The sequence below is a fragment of the Onychostoma macrolepis genome, chromosome 02 (genome assembly GCF_012432095.1).
Source record: "Onychostoma macrolepis isolate SWU-2019 chromosome 02, ASM1243209v1, whole genome shotgun sequence".
Taxonomy (NCBI): Eukaryota; Metazoa; Chordata; class Actinopteri; order Cypriniformes; family Cyprinidae; genus Onychostoma; species Onychostoma macrolepis.
In genome coordinates, this window is record NC_081156.1 from 15854117 (window position 1) to 15875231 (window position 21115).

The 21115-nt window shown below is 38.0% G+C and overlaps 3 protein-coding genes across 4 annotated transcripts in view; 1 reads left to right on the forward strand and 2 right to left on the reverse strand.

The window, feature by feature from the left end:
* Positions 1–1539: 1539 nt before the first annotated feature.
* klhl40a (kelch-like family member 40a) lies at positions 1540–6288 on the forward strand. Its single transcript, XM_058761069.1, has 6 exons — positions 1540–2768; positions 3095–3255; positions 5419–5526; positions 5618–5803; positions 5881–6030; positions 6149–6288. Exons 1-6 carry the CDS (start codon positions 1659–1661, stop codon positions 6258–6260), a joined length of 1827 nt encoding a protein of 608 aa, XP_058617052.1. The 5' UTR covers positions 1540–1658; the 3' UTR covers positions 6261–6288.
* Positions 6289–7257: 969 nt separating this feature from the next.
* zbtb47a (zinc finger and BTB domain containing 47a) lies at positions 7258–15652 on the reverse strand. 2 transcript variants are annotated; one of them, XM_058761049.1, is made up of 6 exons: positions 15197–15652; positions 12545–13810; positions 9939–10086; positions 9711–9826; positions 8522–8666; positions 7258–8443 (listed from the first exon to the last, which is right to left on the reverse strand). In XM_058761049.1, the coding sequence occupies exons 1-6, from the start codon at positions 15200–15202 to the stop codon at positions 8037–8039; spliced, it is 2088 nt and encodes a 695-aa protein (XP_058617032.1). In that variant the 5' UTR covers positions 15203–15652; the 3' UTR covers positions 7258–8036. The 2 variants fall into 2 exon arrangements, with proteins under 2 accessions (XP_058617032.1, XP_058617042.1); XM_058761059.1 differs by having other exon boundaries at positions 8036–8443; positions 15200–15652.
* A 2299-nt stretch (positions 15653–17951) lies between these two features.
* Positions 17952–21115, reverse strand: part of vipr1a (vasoactive intestinal peptide receptor 1a) — a 42626-nt gene continuing 39462 nt past the window's right edge. Inside the window, exons 11-15 of the mRNA XM_058745191.1 lie at positions 20686–20752; positions 20498–20589; positions 20278–20407; positions 19400–19441; positions 17952–19225 (exon numbers count right to left, since the gene is read on the reverse strand). Of these exons, the coding sequence (XP_058601174.1) occupies positions 19034–19225; positions 19400–19441; positions 20278–20407; positions 20498–20589; positions 20686–20752 (523 nt within the window). The 3' untranslated portion in view covers positions 17952–19033. The remainder of the gene's footprint in view (positions 19226–19399; positions 19442–20277; positions 20408–20497; positions 20590–20685; positions 20753–21115) is intronic.

A 21115-nucleotide genomic window follows, 5' to 3' on the forward strand; every position in this document is an offset into this window, starting at 1 on the left:
CATTTTAGACACTGAAAATGAGAAATGTTTCTTCAACAACTAGTTGAAATAAAGTTTCTTAAATAGTTTTTTTTATATTGTATTTCAATTCATGTTTATTTCAATTTCAACTTCTTCCTGGTTTTAATTTTAGTTTTAGTTAACTATAATAGTCCTGGTTTACTGCCATTATTATGACAGAAAACATACATTCTAGGAACATGTCAAACTTGTATTTTTATGAGTATGAGTTCTGAACTACTTATAAACAATAGTCACAATGATGCCCCAATTAAATCGCACAAAGCTTAGTCACTTCACCACATTAAACTTTGTGCAGTCACATTATTCTTTTACTCATGTCACACTCTAGCAAATGATACGGTGTGAACACATTCCCCTATTAGGCTTTGTCCTACATCGAGCTTTGAGTGGCACACTAGAGATTTCAGTTGATTAATGGGCCTAAAATATACACTGATGAATACTGTAGGTCTGCTATGCTGTTATAAGCACACAATTACATATCTCCTAGTTTTCAGTCTCCCTTTAGATTTTTTGTCACCTTAAATGGGTTATTAGCACAAATTAGAAATATCCCTTGTTGTCATATTCACTAAAAATAAACTTTTTTTTTTGGCCTTATGGTTCCATGAAGAACCGTTATTATCCATGGAATCTTTCCATCACACAGAAGGTTGAGAAATATTCTTCAGATTATTATTCTTATTTAGACTAAGAAAAAATGGTTCTTTTAAGAACTATTGACTGAAAGATTTGAGGAACTCGAAAGGATTTTTCTATGTCATCACTACAAAAACATCACTTTATTTTTAAGAGTGTGCCTTTAGAAAGTTTATAACTTCAAACTGGAATTATTTTATTAAATACCTACTTAAAAACCGACCTGTTTGTGGTTAGCACATGTATTCAAACATATTACAAGTTTTCCATTCCTGTTTTCCCTGCCATCTTCAGTCCTCCCCATATGAAAAAATGGCAGAACAACAAAAATGTAATGCATTCTACTGGAACTGGAACAAATAAAGCACTGTTGCGCTCATGGTGCCGAGGTTCAAGTCTAGCCTGGGACATGTCCGGTCCCCTGTTGTAAATTCAAAGATTAGCAATGCTTGCTAGTTGCTACTATGAATTAATGCTAAGTGATATAGGAGCCCATAATACCGAGTTGCTCCACTAGGTGGACTTTATCTCCCAAAGCAACAGGCAGTTCTATTTCAGTTCGTCTCATTTTGAAACTAGTCTTAAATGGGTCTGATTTCCATCTTTTCTTTCACTCTGTAACATTCTTTTCAAGCTGTTCACATTTCACAACCATCTTGTGGTGCTCTACTGTCATTCTCCATAAGATCTACAACTTAATATTCCCAGTGAGCAACATGTCAGCTGTTGATCTGATCTGTTTGGTGGGGGGAAGGGAGGGACAGCTTGTATTTCAGGCCCTAAGTGTGGTTCATTTACGCATTTCTATATATAGATGGACAGTCAGTAGCTGATAGCTTGTGACAGCTGAGGAGCTGAGGCCACACCAAAGCGTCACATCCTCCGCCATTTCTCTTTTAGAGTAACAGTGTTAATACGGTCAGTTCAGTTCTGCAGTGGGAGAGGACCAGAACAACCCTCCCTCCTACTGAAATATCACATCAAACCATAACAAGATGGCCTCCTTGTCAGTGGACCCAGTGACGGAGCCACGGATGTACCAGCAAACGCTCCTACAAGATGGGCTCTGTGATCTCCTGGATGCTAACAAGTTTGTGGACTGCGTTCTGAAGATCAAAGACAAAGAGTTTCCTTGTCATCGGCTAGTGCTAGCCGCTAGCAGCCCTTACTTCAAAGCCATGTTCCTTTCAGACCTGGAAGAGAGCAAAAAGCGGGAGATTATTCTAAAAGACATCGAACCTGGAGTCATGGGAATGATCCTGAGGTACATATACACCTCGGATATCAGCCTGACTGAGCATAACGTCCAGGACATTTTCATGGCGGCCAACATGTACCAGATTCCATCAATCTTCAGCGTGTGTGTGTCGTATCTGCAGCAGAAGCTGGTTCTCAGTAATTGTCTGGCCATCTTTAGACTGGGACTGTTGCTGGACTGTCCACGTTTGGCTATGGAGGCTCGGGACTTCATCTGTGACCGGTATGCCCTCATCATTCGGGACCAGGACTTCCATCAGTTGGGTCCCAGCGAGTTGGCGGCTATCATCACATGTGACTCACTGAATGTGGAACGAGAAGAGTTGGTGTTTGAATCTCTCATGGACTGGGTGGAGTACGACACGGGCGAGAGATTGAATGACCTGCCACAACTTCTACACTGCGTACGTTTCCGTCTAATGCCGTCGAGTTACTTTAAAGAGAAAGTTGAGGGCCACAGATTGATCAGGACGAATCAGGAGCTCAAGAAGGAGCTTCAGATCATCAAGGATGCACAGAAAGGATTGCTACACAGGGTCAAAAGGGTCAAGAAGGAAGGCGAGAAGGTAGATTCTGAGGACGAGGATGAGGAGGGTTTGCTGCCGGGAATCCTAAATGACAATCCACGTTTTGGAATGTTCCAAACAGACCTTTTATTGATGATTAGCGATACAGGAACGGTAGCGTATGACATTGGCGTAAATGAGTGCTACGTGGCGTCTTCATCCACTGAGATCCCTAAGAACCACTGCAGTCTTGTCACGAAGGAAAATCAGATATTTGTCGCTGGAGGTCTGATGTACAATGAAGAGAACAAAGAACAGCCGTTCAGTTCGTACTTTCTTCAGGTAACGCACGGTCAAGTCTTGCTAATGTTGCTAAATATGTTTGTATTACAAATCAATGACTCAAAGCATCATGAATCTCTGGTTCCAAAAATACAATTGCGAGAATGACCCACAGGGTCCATTTTGCTTCAGAACAGCTGTTAAAGCTTTGAACCTCATGTGTCATGTTTTTAATGTTGCCTGCATGACATTTTCCTCATGTAATTCAAGAGAAACCTTTGAAGGGATTGTGTAGAAGGAATCAAACTAGTAATTATATTTGTATGAGAAAGTAACAATGCTTTTAGATCATTATATTTTAATCTAAGCTCTTCTTCATCCTACAGTTTGATCCCATGAGCTCTGGATGGTTGGGGATGCCCTCACTACCAGACCCTCGCTGTCTGTTTGGTCTGGCGGAGGCTGAGAACTCCATCTATGTGGTGGGAGGAAAAGAGCTGAAGGAGGGAGAACGTGCACTAGATTCTGTTATGATCTACGACAGACAGTGAGTACAATCATACAGCAAATGACATTCACAACAGCGGTTTTCAAACTGAATTGTGAGAATGTTGATGAGTTCATGCATGTCAGAAATATGAAAAATATAATTTCTCAAATTCTCACTTAACAAATTTGTTGACATAAGATTTCTTTTTAAATTTTTAACATGACGCACTATAAATGCATACCTGTCAACACTCCCGTTTTCTCGTGAGTCTCACGTATTTCACTCCCATCTCCAGCTTCCTTCCTGTTTTGCTATTTCTCCAGGGAAACTCTGTCATTTTAATGGCCCAAAACTCGTTATATGAATAATCCCATATTATAAGCTTCCAATCAGTCTAACGATTCCTTCACTAAATGAATTTAGCGAATTAGCAGAGCCACTAATGAATCAACAATCAATATTTGACTCACTTTGCCACAGTTCCATGTCAATTAAATAGTAACTTAAAATATTAAATAAAGCCATTAGGCCAATATTACTTGCTGTGCCACTTCACAAAATAATTTTACATTTTATTTAAGTTTTTCACATTTCACTCTTTTTGGTAGATCTTCTTGAGATTGAATATACAGTGTCCTCCATCAATATTGGCACCCTTACTAAATATGAGCAAAGGCAGCTGTGAAAATAAATCTGCATTTTTGACCTTTTTGATCTTTCATTCAAAAATTCACAAAAATTCTAACCTTTCATTAAAGTAAAACAATTGAAATTGGGGAGAAAATCTCATGATGAAATAAATGTTTTTCCTCAATGCATGTTGGCCACAATTATTGGCACCCCTAGAAATTATTATGAGTAAAATATCTCTGAAGTATATTCCCATTCATATTTAAATTTGTTTAGCACACCAGGGTGACTAGGAGCATGAAATTATCCAGCCATGACAATTATAAATATGAGGAACACAGGAAAGCCAAATTCCCTTAATCATCCATCACAAGGAGTAAAACCAAACAATACAGTTCTGATGAGCAGAACAATATTGTTGAACTTCACAAATTAGAAAGTGGCTGTAAGAAAATAGCTAAAGCATTGAAAATCCCAATTTCCACCATCAGGGCAATAATTAAGAAGTTCCAATCAACTAAAGATGTTACAAATCTGCCTGGAAGAGGACATGTGTCTATTTTTGTCCGAATGCACAGTGAGGAGGAGAGTTTGAGTGACTAAAGACTCTCCAAGGACCACAGCTGGAGAATTGCAGAGATTAGTTGAGTCTCGGGGTCAGAAACCTAAAAAAATATCAAACAGCTCCTACATCACCACATGTTGTTCGGGAGGGTTTCAAGAAAAATTCCAGAGACAAACTCCAGCATATTCAGTTATCAGACATGACTGGAACTTCAAATGGCACTGGCTTCTATGGTCAGATTAAACAAAAAAAGAGCTTTTTGGCAGCAAACCCACCAGATGGGTTTAGTACAAACAAGGATAAAAAGTACCCCATGCCCACAGTTAAATATGCTGCTGGATCTTTAATGTTGTGGGCCTGTTTTTCTGCCAGAGGTTCTAGACATGGCATCATGGATTCTATCAAATACCAACAGATAAAAAAAATCTAAACCTGACTGCCTCTGTTAGAAATCTTATAATGGGCTGTGGTTGGAGCTTCCATCAGGACAATAATCCAAAACAAACATCAAAATCAACATGGGTCACTGAGCACAAAATGAAACTTCTGCCATGGCCGTCCCAGTCCTCTGACCTGAACCCTATAGAAAATGAGAGGGGTGAACTGAAGAGAAGAAGCACCAACATGGAGCTGGCAATCTGAAGGATCTGGAGAGATTCTGGATGAAGAAATCTCCAAACTCTTCAGGCATTATAGGAGAAAACTCAGAGCTGTTACCCTGGGAAAAGGACGTTGCAATAATTGGGTGCCAATAATTGTGGCCAACGTGAACTAGAGAAAGCATTTACTTCGCAATGAGATTTTCCCCTCACTTTGAATTTTTTTACTTCAATGATAGGTTAGAATTTTGTGATTTTTTGAATGAAAGATCAAAAATGCAGATTTATTTTCACAGCCGCCTTTTGCTCATATTTACCAATATTAGTGGAGGGCACTGTACCTTTCTTTTTGGTACTAGCCAGAATCCCTGATCAATAGGATGCTGTCTGACATGGCTGAATGCTGATCATTTCATTTTCACATAGGTCATTCAAATGGGGAGAGTCAGACCCTCTTCCATATGCAGTTTATGGACATGGAATTGTTTCACACAAAGGACTGGTCTATGTGATAGGTGGAAAAACCGAGAGCAAGTGAGTAATGAATCTGGTTTTATCCTACTTTACATTATGCCGGGTTGTCTTTGGTTTTCATAACCAGACTTAAATGAAATGTGATGTACAGGAAATGCCTGAGGAGAGTATGTGTCTATAACCCCTCTAAGTTTGAATGGAAGGATCTGGCACCCATGAAAACCGCCCGCTCGCTGTTCGGCACTGCTGTTCACAAAAACAAAATCTACGTGGTGACTGGAGTCACTGATAATGGCCTGACTAGTAGTGTGGAGGTCTATGACATCGCCAGCAACTCGTAAGTCACACTTTTGTCATATTTTGTCAAGACCCCTTAACTCAGGCAAGTTGCTCACTTGTGTGTCTCCTGCTTAGCTGGTCGGAGTTTGTGGAGTTTCCTCAGGAGAGAAGCTCTCTTAACCTGATCGAACTGGGCGGCTGCTTGTATGCTGTGGGGGGTTTTGCTATGATGCCCAATGAGACCACAGAAAAACTGGAGCCCACTGAAATGAATGACATATGGAGGTGAGTATTTATGTTCAGCTCAAACTGGTTTAATGAGACTTATTGGCCTAATGAAACTTGCTCATATATTTGAAACTAAAGTTGAAATTTGATAAATAAGTTGTAATTTTCGTGACAGGTTTGAGGAGGAGGAGAACTGCTGGAATGGGATCCTGAGGGAGATCAGTTATGCTGCAGGGGCCACAGTGGTTGGAGTGCGTCTGAACACCTTGAGATTCACAAAGATGTGATCTACAGCTGTCATCTATTGACAAAATACACATATGTTGCCCACATCTTCATAAAAGAGCAATACATATTCCATTGAATCATTTATCACAGACTTTGCTTAATGTTGATATAGTTCATTTGTGATGGATCCTAAGGTATGTAATAGAGCAGTGTTTCGTGCTGCTGTTCCAAGAAAACTCAGCAGATGGAGACAAACACAAGACCATCTATTATTTTTCATAAGAATGCTTTGTTAGTCATTTTGGGTAATTAGATGTTGAATACTTTGACTTATTTAAATAACCATGTACATTGATTTCTATCATTCTAATATGTTGTTTTAGATGACAACTACAATTGAACATTTTGCAATTATGACCAAGTACAATGTTCTTACATTCAAAAAAGAGAAATAAATGGCAGTGACTGAACAATAACCTAATATACTGTAGACAATGACCAAACTAAAAAACACGAAGAACAAAACACAATTGTCTGTGGTAAATGTCGACACAAATATTGTCATACACCCTCCAAAGCCACGTGAAAATAAAAAAGTAAAGGTGAAAGAATACAAGGATTTCCTATTATGCATTTCATATTTTTTCATGTTTACACTGCTTGACATCATGACTTTCATGATGGGTCCAGGATGGAGCTTCAGAGTCATTTTTTCATCATGAATAATGAACAGCTAGTGCTGCGAACACAAACACTCTGGAATGAAGAGATCTGAACACCTCTCGGGTTTTGGAACATTGTGCATAGACCAAAATATTCTTAATTACATAGACAGAAATGAAAACATCACATCAATAAAATAAGCTTGCAATACCCAATTCATAAAAAATATTTAGAAATATTGCTGTGTAAAAACATTTACAGATCTGAAACTATAAGATTCTTGTCTACAAGTGCAAAAATGACCAGTTAAAAACAATAAAAAATAGATTTTTAATTTAGAAGATCAAACATTAGAGTCTGCGTGAGACTGTGAGAAGTGGATAAACACTAAATAGTGGAGATCAACTGATTTTTTCATTAATAATATAATACAGTCTCTACCAATTCACCTGCTGTGATTTTTCTGACCTACACGTTCAGCCTAAACACATTCATGAATCTGAACATCACCAAAAACACAAACCCTGTTTTTGAAAATTTTAACAAAACAAATGAGCCGTATACTTAACTCATACATTTTCTAAGGTGCTTCTGAACAAATACAACAAAAATTCTAACAGAAATAATAAAACTATGACAAAATGTAAGGGCGAAACAAATATTTATGAAACCCCTTTCACCAACAAGCCAGTTAAGTGCCAAGAACAGAATCTACTGACTGCACATTTCCACCACCAACAAGACCTGCGTTACTCACTTATAAGTCTCCGAATACGCATATATATCAGGTCATCAACCCAAACACAAATAGTGCTTACTAACAAACTTTTACATAAAGCATCTAAACCAATGAAAAGTCAACCGAAAGCTATATAAACCGAAGATGCTGTTGTCTATTTATTATTCTCTTAATATACTGTACATAAAAGCATATATGTCTTACATTTAGTATTTAGTACATCTGGGTAATAGTTTTAGAATCATACTTAATACTTTTAGCTTAACTAGGGTTTATCATAGCACGGAGAACTCCGTCAACATTTGGGAACGGAAGGGATATTAGAGAATATGACGTGAAAACAAAATAAGACTAACATGAAATCTCAGACTCTTTGCTACATAAAATGTATCTCTGCATCACAAAGAAACAATAGTACAATACAGAGCAGTAGTTACAGGTTCCTGGAGTCTGTCCTTCCAGCAGAGTAGAGCGGCGTAAGGGAACGCAGCTGAGAATGTGACGGACCCCCGTCCACTGAGTGGAGCATAGATGATGGAAAAGAGACCACGCCATGCAGATGTGGGCTAATATCCCTCAGTGTTTCCATCCCGACCGGCAGTTCTTGGTTTGCAGCAGCTTGTGTTTGATTGGTTATAGCAGAGGAGTCCAGCAGGGGAGGGTTCCTGACCTGGGAACACTTCTCTCGGTGGGCTTTCAGCATGTTGGAGAAGCGGAAGCGCTGGCCACATACTTCACAGGGGTAAGGCTTCTCTCCGGTGTGCGTACGCCGGTGCCGCTTCATATTGGGACGACTTGTGAAGCTCTTCCCACAGATCTCACAAATATATGGTTTCTCTCCTAAAAAGAACCAGCAGACCTCTTAGACTGACTGTATGAAGGATTTCTAAATGCTATACATGTGTACGAGCATTTCACCTGTGTGTGTCTTCATGTGTTCATCAAAATACTGTTTCATATTGAAGTCTTTCCCACACCACTGACACATAAACTGCTTGTGTCCGATGTGGATGCTCATGTGAGAGCGCAGCTGGTACTTATACTGAAAACGCTCACTGCAGACCTAAAGGACAAGGAGTGGAACAATTTCAAACATGGCCAGCCCAGCAGTTAATAATGGAAATTATGAAACAGAATGTTCTGGTCCTGGATGCTGATTGGTCAATTCTGTGCTAAAATCAAAACGTTATTGGTTATTGTTTATTTTACTGTGCAGAACACATTTATTGTTTACTCTTGATGGGTATCAATACAGATTTTCTGATTCAATACATTCTTATTCATGTCATTTTCACATATCACAGTATATTTTAACATACTTTTTTTAACGTTGTTAATAACAGAGGGCAGTGTTTTAGACTGATTCAAATCAGTAACTCATGTTTTTTGATCTATTTAGTAAAAGGACTCACTCGTTTTGGGATTCGAGTTACATTTGTTGCGTTTAAAGTTTCTGATTCACTAAAAAGAACCTGTTCATAAGAGTCATTTCTTCAATCATCAGACTACACTTGTAATGTTATGTTTGTTATATTGTGCAGCCGGTGAGGACAGCTCAGCTTTTGTTGTGTTGCTGAGAGAAAATGCTGATAAAGGGAAAGTTCTAATTATGCAAAATTTATGTATATATACATATGGTATTTTATCATTACCCATTGTTTACGTATTGTACATCAGTGACTATATCCAATTGTAAAAGAATGACTATTAAAATAGCTTACAAATAAAACATAATTTTAATAAACGTTAATGTACTTTTTATGTGTTTTTTTTTTGGTAACACTTTAGTATAGGGACCAATTCTCACTATTAACTAGTTGCTTATTAGCATGCTTATAATTAACATATTGCATATTGCATGCATATTCTGCACGACTATATTGTGCATCCCTAATTCTACCCAATACCTAAACTTAACTACCTTGCTAACTATTAATAAGCAGCAGATTAGGAGTTTATTGAGGCAAACAACATATAGTTAATGGTTTGTTAATAGAGAGAACTGGACCTTAAAATAAAATGTGACCATTTTTTTTTTTTTATTATTATAAAGCAATAATGAATATAATCACAGCTTCTTCTACTAAATTGCGCAATTTGACCATACCTCACACTGGAAAGGCTTCTCTCCTGAATGTTGGAGAGAGTGGACCTTCAGAGACATGCTCCTTTTAAATGACTTGCCACATGTCTCACAGGTAAATGGCATCTCTTTTGTGTGGGCTAAAGACACATAGAACAAAACAATGATTAGTCAGATAGTTAAAGTTTACTGTTTAGAGTATAAGACTGGGAGTAAAAGTTTGAGAGAGAAAATGGTAGTAACACAACTCACCAACCATGTGCTTGCGTACATGAGCCATTGTGTAGAATTTCTTCTCACAGATCTCACAAGTGTACTTCTTCTCAGCATAGCCATGAACAATCTTATTGTGCTCATGGAGCGACCAGAGCTTCCTGAAAGCTTTTCCACACGTTAGACACTACAAAATGAGACAAAGACCAGTAAAAACAAATGTTTGGGTTTAAATGGTCCTGGGTCAATTACGTTATTGCATTATTTCTTTATCCCAATTGTCCGCAATAAAGAAAAGGAAAAATGGGTAACACTTTACTATAAGGTTCCATTTGTTAACTATATTCAATGAATTAACTAAGATTAACTAACAATAAGCAATACATTAACAAATGGAACCTTATTGTAAAGTGTTACCAATAAATGTTTTAAATACACAGGTGAAGTGCAAAAATATGTATTTTCTGTATTCATGCTGGTTTCATATGGTTTTGAAAATCATTTATACAATTTTCAGGAAAATGGTTTAAAATACTTGTTTTTATACAAATATGACAAATTCGTAACACATAATATCATAATATCATTAAGTTTTGAAGAGTCACACCACATGACATTTCACAACCTGAACTTACCTTGTTTTGTCATAAAAATGTCAAATAGATATTTTCTGTTAAAAGTTTTGTGAAACCATTAAATGTTTCACACACACACACACACAAAAAAAAAAAAAAAATATATATATATATATATATACACTGAACAAAATTATAAACGCAAACTTTTGTTTTTGCCCCCATTTTTCATGAGCTAAACTAAGCTAAAAAAGACTTTTTCTATGTACACAAAAGGCCTATTTCTCTCAAATATTGTTCACAAATCTGTCTAAATCTGTGTTAATGAGCACTTCTCCTTTGCCGAGATAATCCATCCACCTCACAGGTGTAGCATATCAAGATGCTGATTAGACAGCATGATTATTGCACAGGTGTGCTTTAGGCTGGCCACAATAATAGTTATAATAATAGTTTTATCACACAGCACAATGCCACAGATGTCGCAAGTTTTGAGGGAGCGTGCAATTGGCATGCTGACTGCAGGAATGTCCTGTGTTTGTGTTTCTGCACAAACTCAGGGTCTCGTCTGACTGCAGTTCGTCATCGTAACCGACTTGAGTGGGCAAATGCTCACGTCTGGCACTTTGGAGAGGTGTTCTCTTCAAGGATGAATCCCGGTTTTCACTGTACAGGGCAGATGGCAGACAGCGTGTATGGCATTGTGTGGGTGAGCGGTTTGCTGTTATCAACGTTGTGGATCGAGTGGCCCATGGTGGCAGTGGGGTTATGGTATGTGCAGGCGTATGTTATGGACAAACGAACACAGGTGCATTTTATTGATGGCATTTTGAATGCACAGAGATACCGTGACGAGATTCTGAGGCCCATTGTTGTGCCATTCATCCACGACCATCACCTCATGTTGCAGCATGATAATGCACGGCCCCATGTTGCAAGGATCTGTACACAATTCCTGGAAGCTGAAAACATCCCAGTTCTTGAATGGCCAGCATATTCACCGGACATGTCACCCATTGAGCATGTTTGGAACGCTCTGGATCGGCGTATACGACAGCGTGTTCCAGTTCCTGCCAATATCCAGCAACTTCACACAGTCATTGAAGAGTGGACCAACATTTCACAGGCCTCAATCAACAACCTGATCAACTCTATGCGAAGGAGATGTGTTGCACTGCGTGAGACAAATGGTGGTCACACCAGATACTGACTGGTTTTCAGACCCTCCCCCCGGACCCCCCCAATACAGTAAAACTGCACATTTTAGAGTGGCCTTTTATTGTGGCCAGCCTAAGGCACACCTGTGCAATAATCAATAAACAAAAGTGTTGCGTTTATAATTTTGTTCAGTATATACAGTATACATATATAAAGAAATAATAATAGAAAATTTAAAGGGATAGTTCACCCAAAAATGAAAATTCCATCATTAATTACTCACCCTCATGTCGTTCCAAACCCATATGACCTCTGTTTATCTTCGGAACACAAATTAAGATATTTTTGATGAATTTCCGAGAGCTTTCTGATCCTTTCATAGACGGCAATGTAATTAACACGTTCAAGGTCCAGAAACGTAGCAGGGACATCGTTAAAATAATCCATGTGACATCAGTGGTTCAATTGGAATTTTGTGAAGCTACGAGAATACTTTTTGTGTGCAAAGAAAACAAAAATAAGGACTTTATTCAAAAATTCATCTCCTCTACGTCACCCTGGCACCATTTTGGAGAGTATCCACAGAACGTAAACAATGTATGCTGTTCTGTGTCAGCATTCAGAAAATTCCGATTGAACCACTGATGTCACATGGATTATTTTGCCACAGAGAGAAAGCTCTCAGAATTTCATCAAAAATATCTTAATTTGTGTTCTGAAGATGAACGGGTTTGGAACGACATGAGGGTGAGGGTGAAAAATTAATTTTTTACATTCCCATTTGCCCCAGAAGCAAAAAACAAAAAAAACAAAAAAAACAAAATCCATGACAGTGTTTCTATGACTTTCCAAAAGAGGAAAAAATATTGAAAGATTTGCTGGTCAAAAAAGAATTTGCTGTCATTCTCTTACCTGTATGCTCTTCTCACAGTCGGTCTGCTGATGCAGCAGTAGCTCGCTCTCCATAAGGAAGCGTTTGCCACACTTGTCACAGATATGCATGCGGTTATGTGACAGGTTCATGTGTTTCTCCAGATACCAACGGTTGTTGAATGTCTTGGGGCACCTCACACAGGTGAAGCTCTGAAACTTCAAGCTATCCTGGTCCAGAAGCTCCTCACTGCTCCCTCCATGAGCCGTCTCCTGCCTCTCTCTCATACTGTTTTTCCTGGAGACCATCGCTACAGCATCAGCAGAGGCCCGGTTTTGTCCTACTGGTCTTTCAGACATGAATGCAGGTAATGTGTGTTCACCTTCCTCTTCACTGGTGCCTTCAAGTCTCACATCATCATCTTCACTTTGCTCACCTTCATCTTCCTCCTCCTCCAAAGCCACATTGTCTCTTGATTCCTCAACAATCTCATCACTCCTCCTTCCTTTGCCAGGAAGCTGTTGTCCTGAGGGCGACAGAGCTGCCACGTTTCCCTCTAAACCTTTAGACACATTAAGTGTTTGGTTGTTCAGGTTCAGCTCCACAATAATTTGCTCTCTATTAAATGAATCAAGGTCTTCAGAGTCCTTCGGGTTTTCCATTTCCTTCCCTTCTACTTTACAACCGCCAACTTGCACTGGGTGCCTATCGCCAACCTGAACAGCATATGGGTTCACTTCACTTTTCCCTCCATAGATCCTGGCACAGGTGGGGTCCTTCTCTTGCTTGATCTCCATTTGAAAGTTGGAGTTCACCGAGTTGCTGTTGCTCCAGCTCTGAGCGCCGACTTCCTGTTTGGCTTGGTCCACACTGGGACTGATTTCCAGCGAACCTCTGGTAATGAGCTCGCTGCAGGAAGTGGCGATGTTGCTCATCTGGAGCACCGTGGCAGCCTTGAGCACGTCTTGGGCATTGCAGCTGGAGACCAGCAGCTTGGAGGTGTAGATGAAGTTGAGGATCTGCTGCAGGCCTTGAGGCTTGAGGGTCTCCAGAGAGAGTTCCACGCGCCGCAGCTCCTTGCTCGACGCAAACAGCGAGTGGAAGAAGGGGCTGTAGGCTGCTAGGACACCCTTATGGGCCTGGAAAGAAGTCTGGTGGTGCAGGAGGACGATGTCTACGTCACATAGGTCTGGCTGAAACAGACGCTGCTTGTTCAACCTGTCCATTAAAAAGGTGCAGTGAAGAGCCACATCCTCAACGAGGGAGAACTCTGCAGATGGATGCTCAGCAGTTTTCTCCACTATGAGCTACAACAGAACATCGGATTGAATTGAGATGCATATCAACTTCAATGTTTAAAAATTAGATACTGATTTACATTACAATCATACAACAGGCTGGAGAAATTGTCATTTTAAAGGTAGCTGTCAAGCAAAAAAATCATTTTTAATTTCTAATAATATAAAACTATTTCTAGAAAACATGATTTATGTGACATTATATTATATTATATTATTTAAACACTTTTTGTTCATGTTTTCTTTATAAGGCCAAGCTTGATATTTTCCTTAAAATGTGTAGCTGCCTTTGTATATTTTATAAAGAAGGTCCCTCACAAAGAAAAATATATTATATATATTAATGACATTATAATATATAATAAATGATGTATGTTATTTACAGATTGTCTAAATCATACAGCTGTCATAATATAATAATCCAATTATCCAAATATTATATTATATTATATTAGATTAGATTAAGATGATTTTTAAATTTTTAACACATATTTTCTTTATAATGCCAAGCTTGATATTTTTCTTAAAATGTATAGCGTATAGCTGCTTTTATATTTTATAAATTTTATAAAGATGGTTTTATAATTAATATTATATTACAATATTGAATCTGAATGATACACAGGCTTTCCAGCTATCATAATATAGTCATCCAATTATCCAGACAAGTAGAAAGTGAAGATATGTGAAATATTATATTACAATATATTATATTATATAAAACAATTTATTTTGTTTCTTTAACTGTCTAGTTTAATATTTTTCTTTTGTTTAATTATTGATATGTCATAGTCCAACATTATTACAAACAGATAATTTTAGCCGCTATTCTCCAAAGTCATAGCTGGCACAGGTAGCCTACACTCTCAGAAAAAAAAATAATAATAAAATAAAAAACTTTAGGGGTACAACAGCTTGTCACTGGAGCAGTACCCTTAAACGGACAACTTTGTTCCTTCTTTACCACTAAAGGTTTCATAATAGTATCATAAAAGTACACATTACTACTATAAGGATACTTACTACTCTAAGGCACTAATATACACCCTTTAGGGATGAAGAAAGTTGCATTGAGGGTACTGCCCCTTTGACAAGCTTTTGTACCCAGAAAGGTACAATTTATGCATATTTTTTCTAAGTGTAGTTTATTTAGTTAAAGGTAGTATTAAAATTTGAACAGATGTTCCGATAATATCAATCATCACATCAGCATCTTATCAAAAAGTAGCAGAAAGTTGTTGAAGCTCTCGACAGATGTGGAAGCTGCATGCTATCAGCACATCTGCATGACATGCACATCATCCTCCAGATGTGATTGATGTCTGTCAGATTCTACAGGCCGAGTAAACATTCACAGACATGCAGGTAACAAAAACAGTCAGAGAAGGGTCTTACTACCATGGTGATTCAGTGGTCTCTGCCTCGAAGGAGTACCGTCTCCCGTCCTTAGCATTTCAGAGCTTCGTTTTCATGAAAATAGCTGTCATTTATATCCACACTGCGCTCTTCTGTTTAGACATCTGTCCGTTTTCGCCATGTCCGCATGCAGAAGGGCTTGCACTCTCGGCCGGGGGAGTGATGATGATTGGAGGTGGAAAATCATATGGGTCGTTTTGTCTGGAGCTTTAAAGCGACAGGGACGTGATTAAACGAGGGGGGGGAACACAATTCGAAGCGTTCGGAGATAAATTATGGTTACAAATGGCAGAATAATCGCTTAGGTAGAACAAATTTTTGGATGCGTTCAAACGGTCTCCTTGAGCACCTGGCGCCGCCGCGCAGCAGAGCCCAAGGCAGCGAGGTCAGCGAGTCCACCGCGGAGTGAACCGGTTCACCGCAGACACCGGCAGAGCGCCGCTGCGGCCACGCGGTGGCGCTAGAACACAGCTTAGACGCTCTTATCGACGCCTGAGACGTTTCATTGATTTTTTTTTTCACCCTACACTTTATTGCATCTATAAAAGAATGTAACTTTTCATGTTTTGAAATTTCTGTTTGATATTTGACGTCTTACTCCTAACTCTTAAAACATTTTATTAACTGACTTAAAAGGTCATGCAAAATGTTTTGTGAGAAAAAAACGCAATAAATGCCTTTGTTATGATCTGGGGTTTGCTGTCAGTTCAACTGTTAGTAGGTCCCTCCAGAACAATAAAACCTAGTTTATTATACCAAAAGGCAAAAGTGTTTATTAGAGACTTTATCCAAGACATGTGCCATCAAAAATGACAAAAAGGCCACACAAATGTAAAATATGGGGGATAAAATTCTGTATTATGTCTTAGGAGCTAACATTTAGTATATTTTAGGCCTATCTAGTAGGGTTTAGTATGGGTTTAGTGCTGTTGTTTAGTGCAGCTGTCAGATCTGCAGAGGTCAGTGTACTGAGTATATGCTTTAGTTAATGTAATGGTAAATTTTAGGGTTTTGATGGGGAAGAAATAATAACAAGCTCAAAAACACTGAGCAAAAAAACAACACCACCACCAAAATCTGCTCTGACAGTAAACATTGCAGAGCTGTATTATATAACAATGCATCTTAGCTAAGTGTATTATTTACATGTTTATGTAGGTTACCCTTATGAATTCTGTATTTAGGCTAAATTATGTCACTTTTGACTTTAATAGGATTAAAACATTTATTTATTTGTAAATGTCTCACACAATAAGTCCCATGGGGCTCACTGATATTTCATTCATCCTATAAATATCTACAGACTAAACTCATGTTATATTAACCTCTATATGAGTCTGACTGTAGTTCTGTAACATACAAAAAAAATAAAATAAATAAAAAAAAAAAAAGCCCTACATATAGGCATGCACAAATTCCTAAAATGTAGAATGTTCTATCTTATTTTGTGTAATACATTAATTCTGCATTCTATTGTTAAGATTTTTATATGCTATTTAACAGTTAGTTTTACAGTCATTCTCTTTGTCTTTGGTGTTGTTATGCATAAATTCAGAGTGTGTGTGCTGACAAAAAAGTAATAGATTATAACAATGGCTCAGCTGTAGCACATTTAGTGTTAAACTGTCAAAAGATTAGAATAGTTAGATCCTTAACAACATGGTGTAAGAGGAAGGTTGTAAATCTTACATTGATGTTGAGGTTCATCAACATCAGTAAGCTAATGTAAGTTGCAAATAAACATAAATCACAGGGTCTATAAGAAGGGCATCTAAAGCCTCTCAAACAAAGATGTTTTTGGTCGTAATAATGAGTAATGGAAATGTAATTATAAGATAGTCTTTGAAAAGAATTTCCATATGTGAACTAGATGAGGCTTTTGGACATAAGAAGGGGATGCATGCTTATATAATTAATATTTATATCTTGCTAATTAACATGGTGTGACTCTAGGATTAGTTTCCAGCCCTCTCCCCATGGGAGTCATTTAATTTATTTCAATGAAATCCTCAGGAGACGCTGCCTCCTGTTGGCTCATCTGCTCACATCTATAAACATCATTTTGTTTATGTATTGGAGATCTCGCTGTAATTTTAAACCACGCTCGACCATGCTGAGTTTGGCTAATCGGTCTGCTGTGACATCAGCATGCTCACCGGTATTCAGACACTGAAAATGATATAAGGAGAGATACACAAAGGGATGAAGAGAGGGAGAGTTGCGTGAATAATTTAACAAGGGATTTGGTAGATTAATAAAGGACAGATGTGTTTTAGATGGGAGGTAAACAAAATGAGATCTCCTTCACCTTTCACTGGGTCTGGTTTCTCTCACTCCATCATTCTTGCGCAAGATTGGACTGTCATCCTAATAGTGATGTCTGTTTTTTGAAGCTTCAGGAGAAATCTGAAATCCACAATATATGAAAACAAAGCAGTTGCTATTGTGGTTGAATTAATGCCAGAATTAATACAATGTGGTCAGTTTTTACACAGAGCCATGTGTATAGATACATACCGGATTGATGGATGGATGGAAGGCAATTGCCTGTTCAAATCAAAAATGAAAATAAAATACAATATAATGATAAAATAAAAAACGAATTAAATTGCACACTGGTGATAGTGATGATTTGTTAAAATAAAAACAATACATAATTTAATAGAAAAATGAATCATTTTCTCTGACCAGCATATAAATACTTTTATATAAAGAGAAAAGACATACTAAGATCCAATGTAATAAAATGTATCTGTATACTTTTTATGACAACATCCACAATACACTTTCCAAAAACAGCAACAACACTCTTATTGACATTTTCTCTTATATGTACATCTTATTCACAATGAGGTACAAGAACTGTGCATGCAACCATGCAGGAGCATTTTCATGCCAGCAACTGACTAACCCTATGCATGTACTTATGACAGCTAAAAAGATTTCAGACTAAAAATCCTCTTTAGAAAGACCAATCTCCTGTGTTTTTATGTGACAAGTGCCCAGTTACACAACCCATGTAAATTTTCACATGTAACTATACAATCACACTATAAATCACTATTATAAAACATAAAGCATGACGCACTATTTCTGCTGCACAAGTAAACATGCTTTTATGGCTCTCGATGAGAGACGTTTGTGTTTGTCCACATGTACACAGACGCGCCAGCACATGACACAAATAGGGAGGATGCAAAAACAGAATGTCAGACTGTCTAAATCACATTATTTTTTCCTGGAATAAAGAAGAAGATAAAAAAATAAAACCTGGTCACTAGGGACCCAAAAGGTCACCGTTCAGCTTTACAGATTATTAAGAGACTGAGAAATCTTGAGCAGCATAATGAGGGCAGGGAAAACAGAAAAACACAACAGATAGATACCAACTCTAATGCTGAAGATTAATGTCTGTGTTGTTGTGCACAAAAGCGAGGCAATGGATGTGGACCATGATTCAATGAGTCTTTTCAGCAACAACACTGCATCCTTATAAAGCCAGCGTCACTTGAGTCAGTAGTTTGGTGAAACACAATCAAATGTCAAAGAGTCCATTTTACTTGCATATTTCTCTCCTGATCGATGTGCATGAAAGAATGGCTATGAAGATGTATCATATGCCAAACGGTCACCATGAGCTGCAACGGTTTCCCTCACGTTCCTACTGAGCGGTGAGATGCACAGTTCCTACAGGAATGATGGCGGAGCAGCAACCTGCAGATGATGGAGGTGGTCTGGGTGACAGCGTTTCTGTGCGTGTAGAGCACAGACTCGTTGGTTTCTGTGTCTCGTCATAGACGGAGCATCATTCAGCGCTCAGACGGCAGAGAAGTCATCTTGACAGGCGGAAGCGCGGCGCGTGGAGGGGCTGCATTTTGTCATCATGGTGATTTGGGAGCTGAAGTTGAGGCCGTTGCTTCCCATCGAGGGCTGCTGGTATTTGGTGTCAGCTCCCAGAAATCTCTGCATGTGCCACCTTCTCCACTTTCGTTTGATCTCAGACTGAACCTGGAGAGTGTGTGTATGAGGTCAGCAAAATATCTATATTTTTCTAAAATGATTTCTGCTAGATAAGGTTTTTAAGATCATGAGAAGCAAATTGAGTCATGTGTTTCCAAACTTTTGACTGGCATCCACGGTTTTCTCTAATACATAAAAAACATTAAATTATGATAATTTTACCTCTCCATTTAGAAAACAGTATAGGACAGCAACACAAAATCCCTGAAGAAAAATAAAGAGGACAATCAATTTGAGGTTATGTAAAACAATGTTAAATTCACTTGCAATTGTTGCAATTATAATTTTGCAACAAACACATTTTAAAACAAAAGAAAATATTTAAAGAATGCAAAATAAATCATTTTTATTCTATATCTAATTTCAGTATTTTCTGATCATTATATTTAGATACATTGATGCTGTTCTTATCATAAACTATTTTTAATTATAAGTCAAACATGAATAAAATTAACCATCTTAGTCTACAAAAAGCCATGCTTATATTTCAATTTAAACTCGTTTGACTTTAGAGAAAGATGGATGGTAAGTCTTTGCAGTATTTAAAGGGTAGTAGGGGAAAAAATGAAAATTTTGTCATCATTCACTCACCCTCATGTTGTTCCAAGCCTGTTTCTTTCTTCTGTTGCACATAAAAGAAGATATTTTGATAATGTGTTTATTCTTTTCAATACTGTGAAAGTCAACTGTTTGGTTACCAACATTCTTCAGAATATCTTCTTTTGTGCTCAAAAATACAGATTTGGAACATCACAAGGCTGAGTAAATGATGACAGAATTTTCATTTTTGGGTGAACTAAGGCCATTTTTGCATAATATCCTCGTTCAACCTTTTCATCTGGCTGCATAACAAACATGGAGGGAATAAATATCACTGGGCATGTCTGGGTTTGAGACGTGCTGGCAGATCCCACGGTGAGTCTATCGCTGTGGCCGAGCTTAGTATTCTATTGGCATTTAGAGAATCCAAACTAGATAAGCAATGCTTATAGAACACTACAACTGTGGGTAAAAACATATTTCAGTCTCCTGCCGCCTACCTGAAAGGACCCCAGGATCAAGTCAAACACCAGACGCACATAAGACTCGATGTGATGAGGCATGAAGGCAAAGATTATGTAGTTTATCCCAAACAAGGGTATCAAAAGTAGAGTTGATTTTGCCAGTCTCCTGTAGATCAAAAGAAATGGCATATGTTGGAATACATTTGTATTTATATTGTGCATGTGATACAGCAATGTCTGTGGTCTAAAAACTCACGAGTACTGGTGTGACTCATTTCTCCCAATATCCCGGCAACTGATTTTCTGACGAAGTATCCGGATGATACAAATGAAGAGAATGAAGTTCATCTAGAAAAACAGCAATAACAGATTAGGCCCCATTTTAAAGTATTTCATGCACCACCTGTCATATTTGTGGTTTCATGCTGCTGTAAGATCACTCACCAGTATTGTTATCAATGTAGGGGTGTTTATAATCCACCACAGATCATCGTCAATAAAATCCCAACATCTATCAAAAGAAAATAATAGAATAAAACTAGTAATGGAGCAAAACACTTGAGTAAAGGGTTCCTTGAGTAAAATTCTCAGCCATTTAATGCATAGTGAAATTTATTTTAAGCAATAATGTATGAACCGTTTAAGACAGACATATCCTGAACTCCAAGGTGGTTATGTGATGGTTTGTGCTTCTTCAGAAGCCATAAATAATCACAAATGATTTCAACATTTGTTTGTTTGTTTGCTTGTTTGGACTACTTAATAGTCAAATTTGAGCAGAAAAGCCCAGCAACTACTGGCCACTTTATGTTGTGACACTTTTCAGAGCTGATTGATTTAGTGTCTTGAACTCTGTTAAATAATTGTTTAAAAT

Bases quoted from the DNA above. Each gene is read 5' to 3' on its own strand.
- klhl40a (XM_058761069.1), top strand. From the start codon at position 1,659: ATGGCCTCCTTGTCAGTGGACCCAGTGACGGAGCCACGGATGTACCAG. The intron at 2,769-3,094 runs GTAACGCACGGT...TTCATCCTACAG, and splicing joins TCAGTTCGTACTTTCTTCAG to TTTGATCCCATGAGCTCTGG. The intron at 6,031-6,148 runs GTGAGTATTTAT...TTTTCGTGACAG, and splicing joins GAAATGAATGACATATGGAG to GTTTGAGGAGGAGGAGAACT.
- zbtb47a (XM_058761049.1), bottom strand. The intron at 10,087-12,544 runs GTAAGAGAATGA...CTCATTTTGTAG, and splicing joins ACTGTGAGAAGAGCATACAG to TGTCTAACGTGTGGAAAAGC. The intron at 8,444-8,521 runs GTGAAATGCTCG...GGTTCTTTTTAG, and splicing joins ACACATGAAGACACACACAG to GAGAGAAACCATATATTTGT.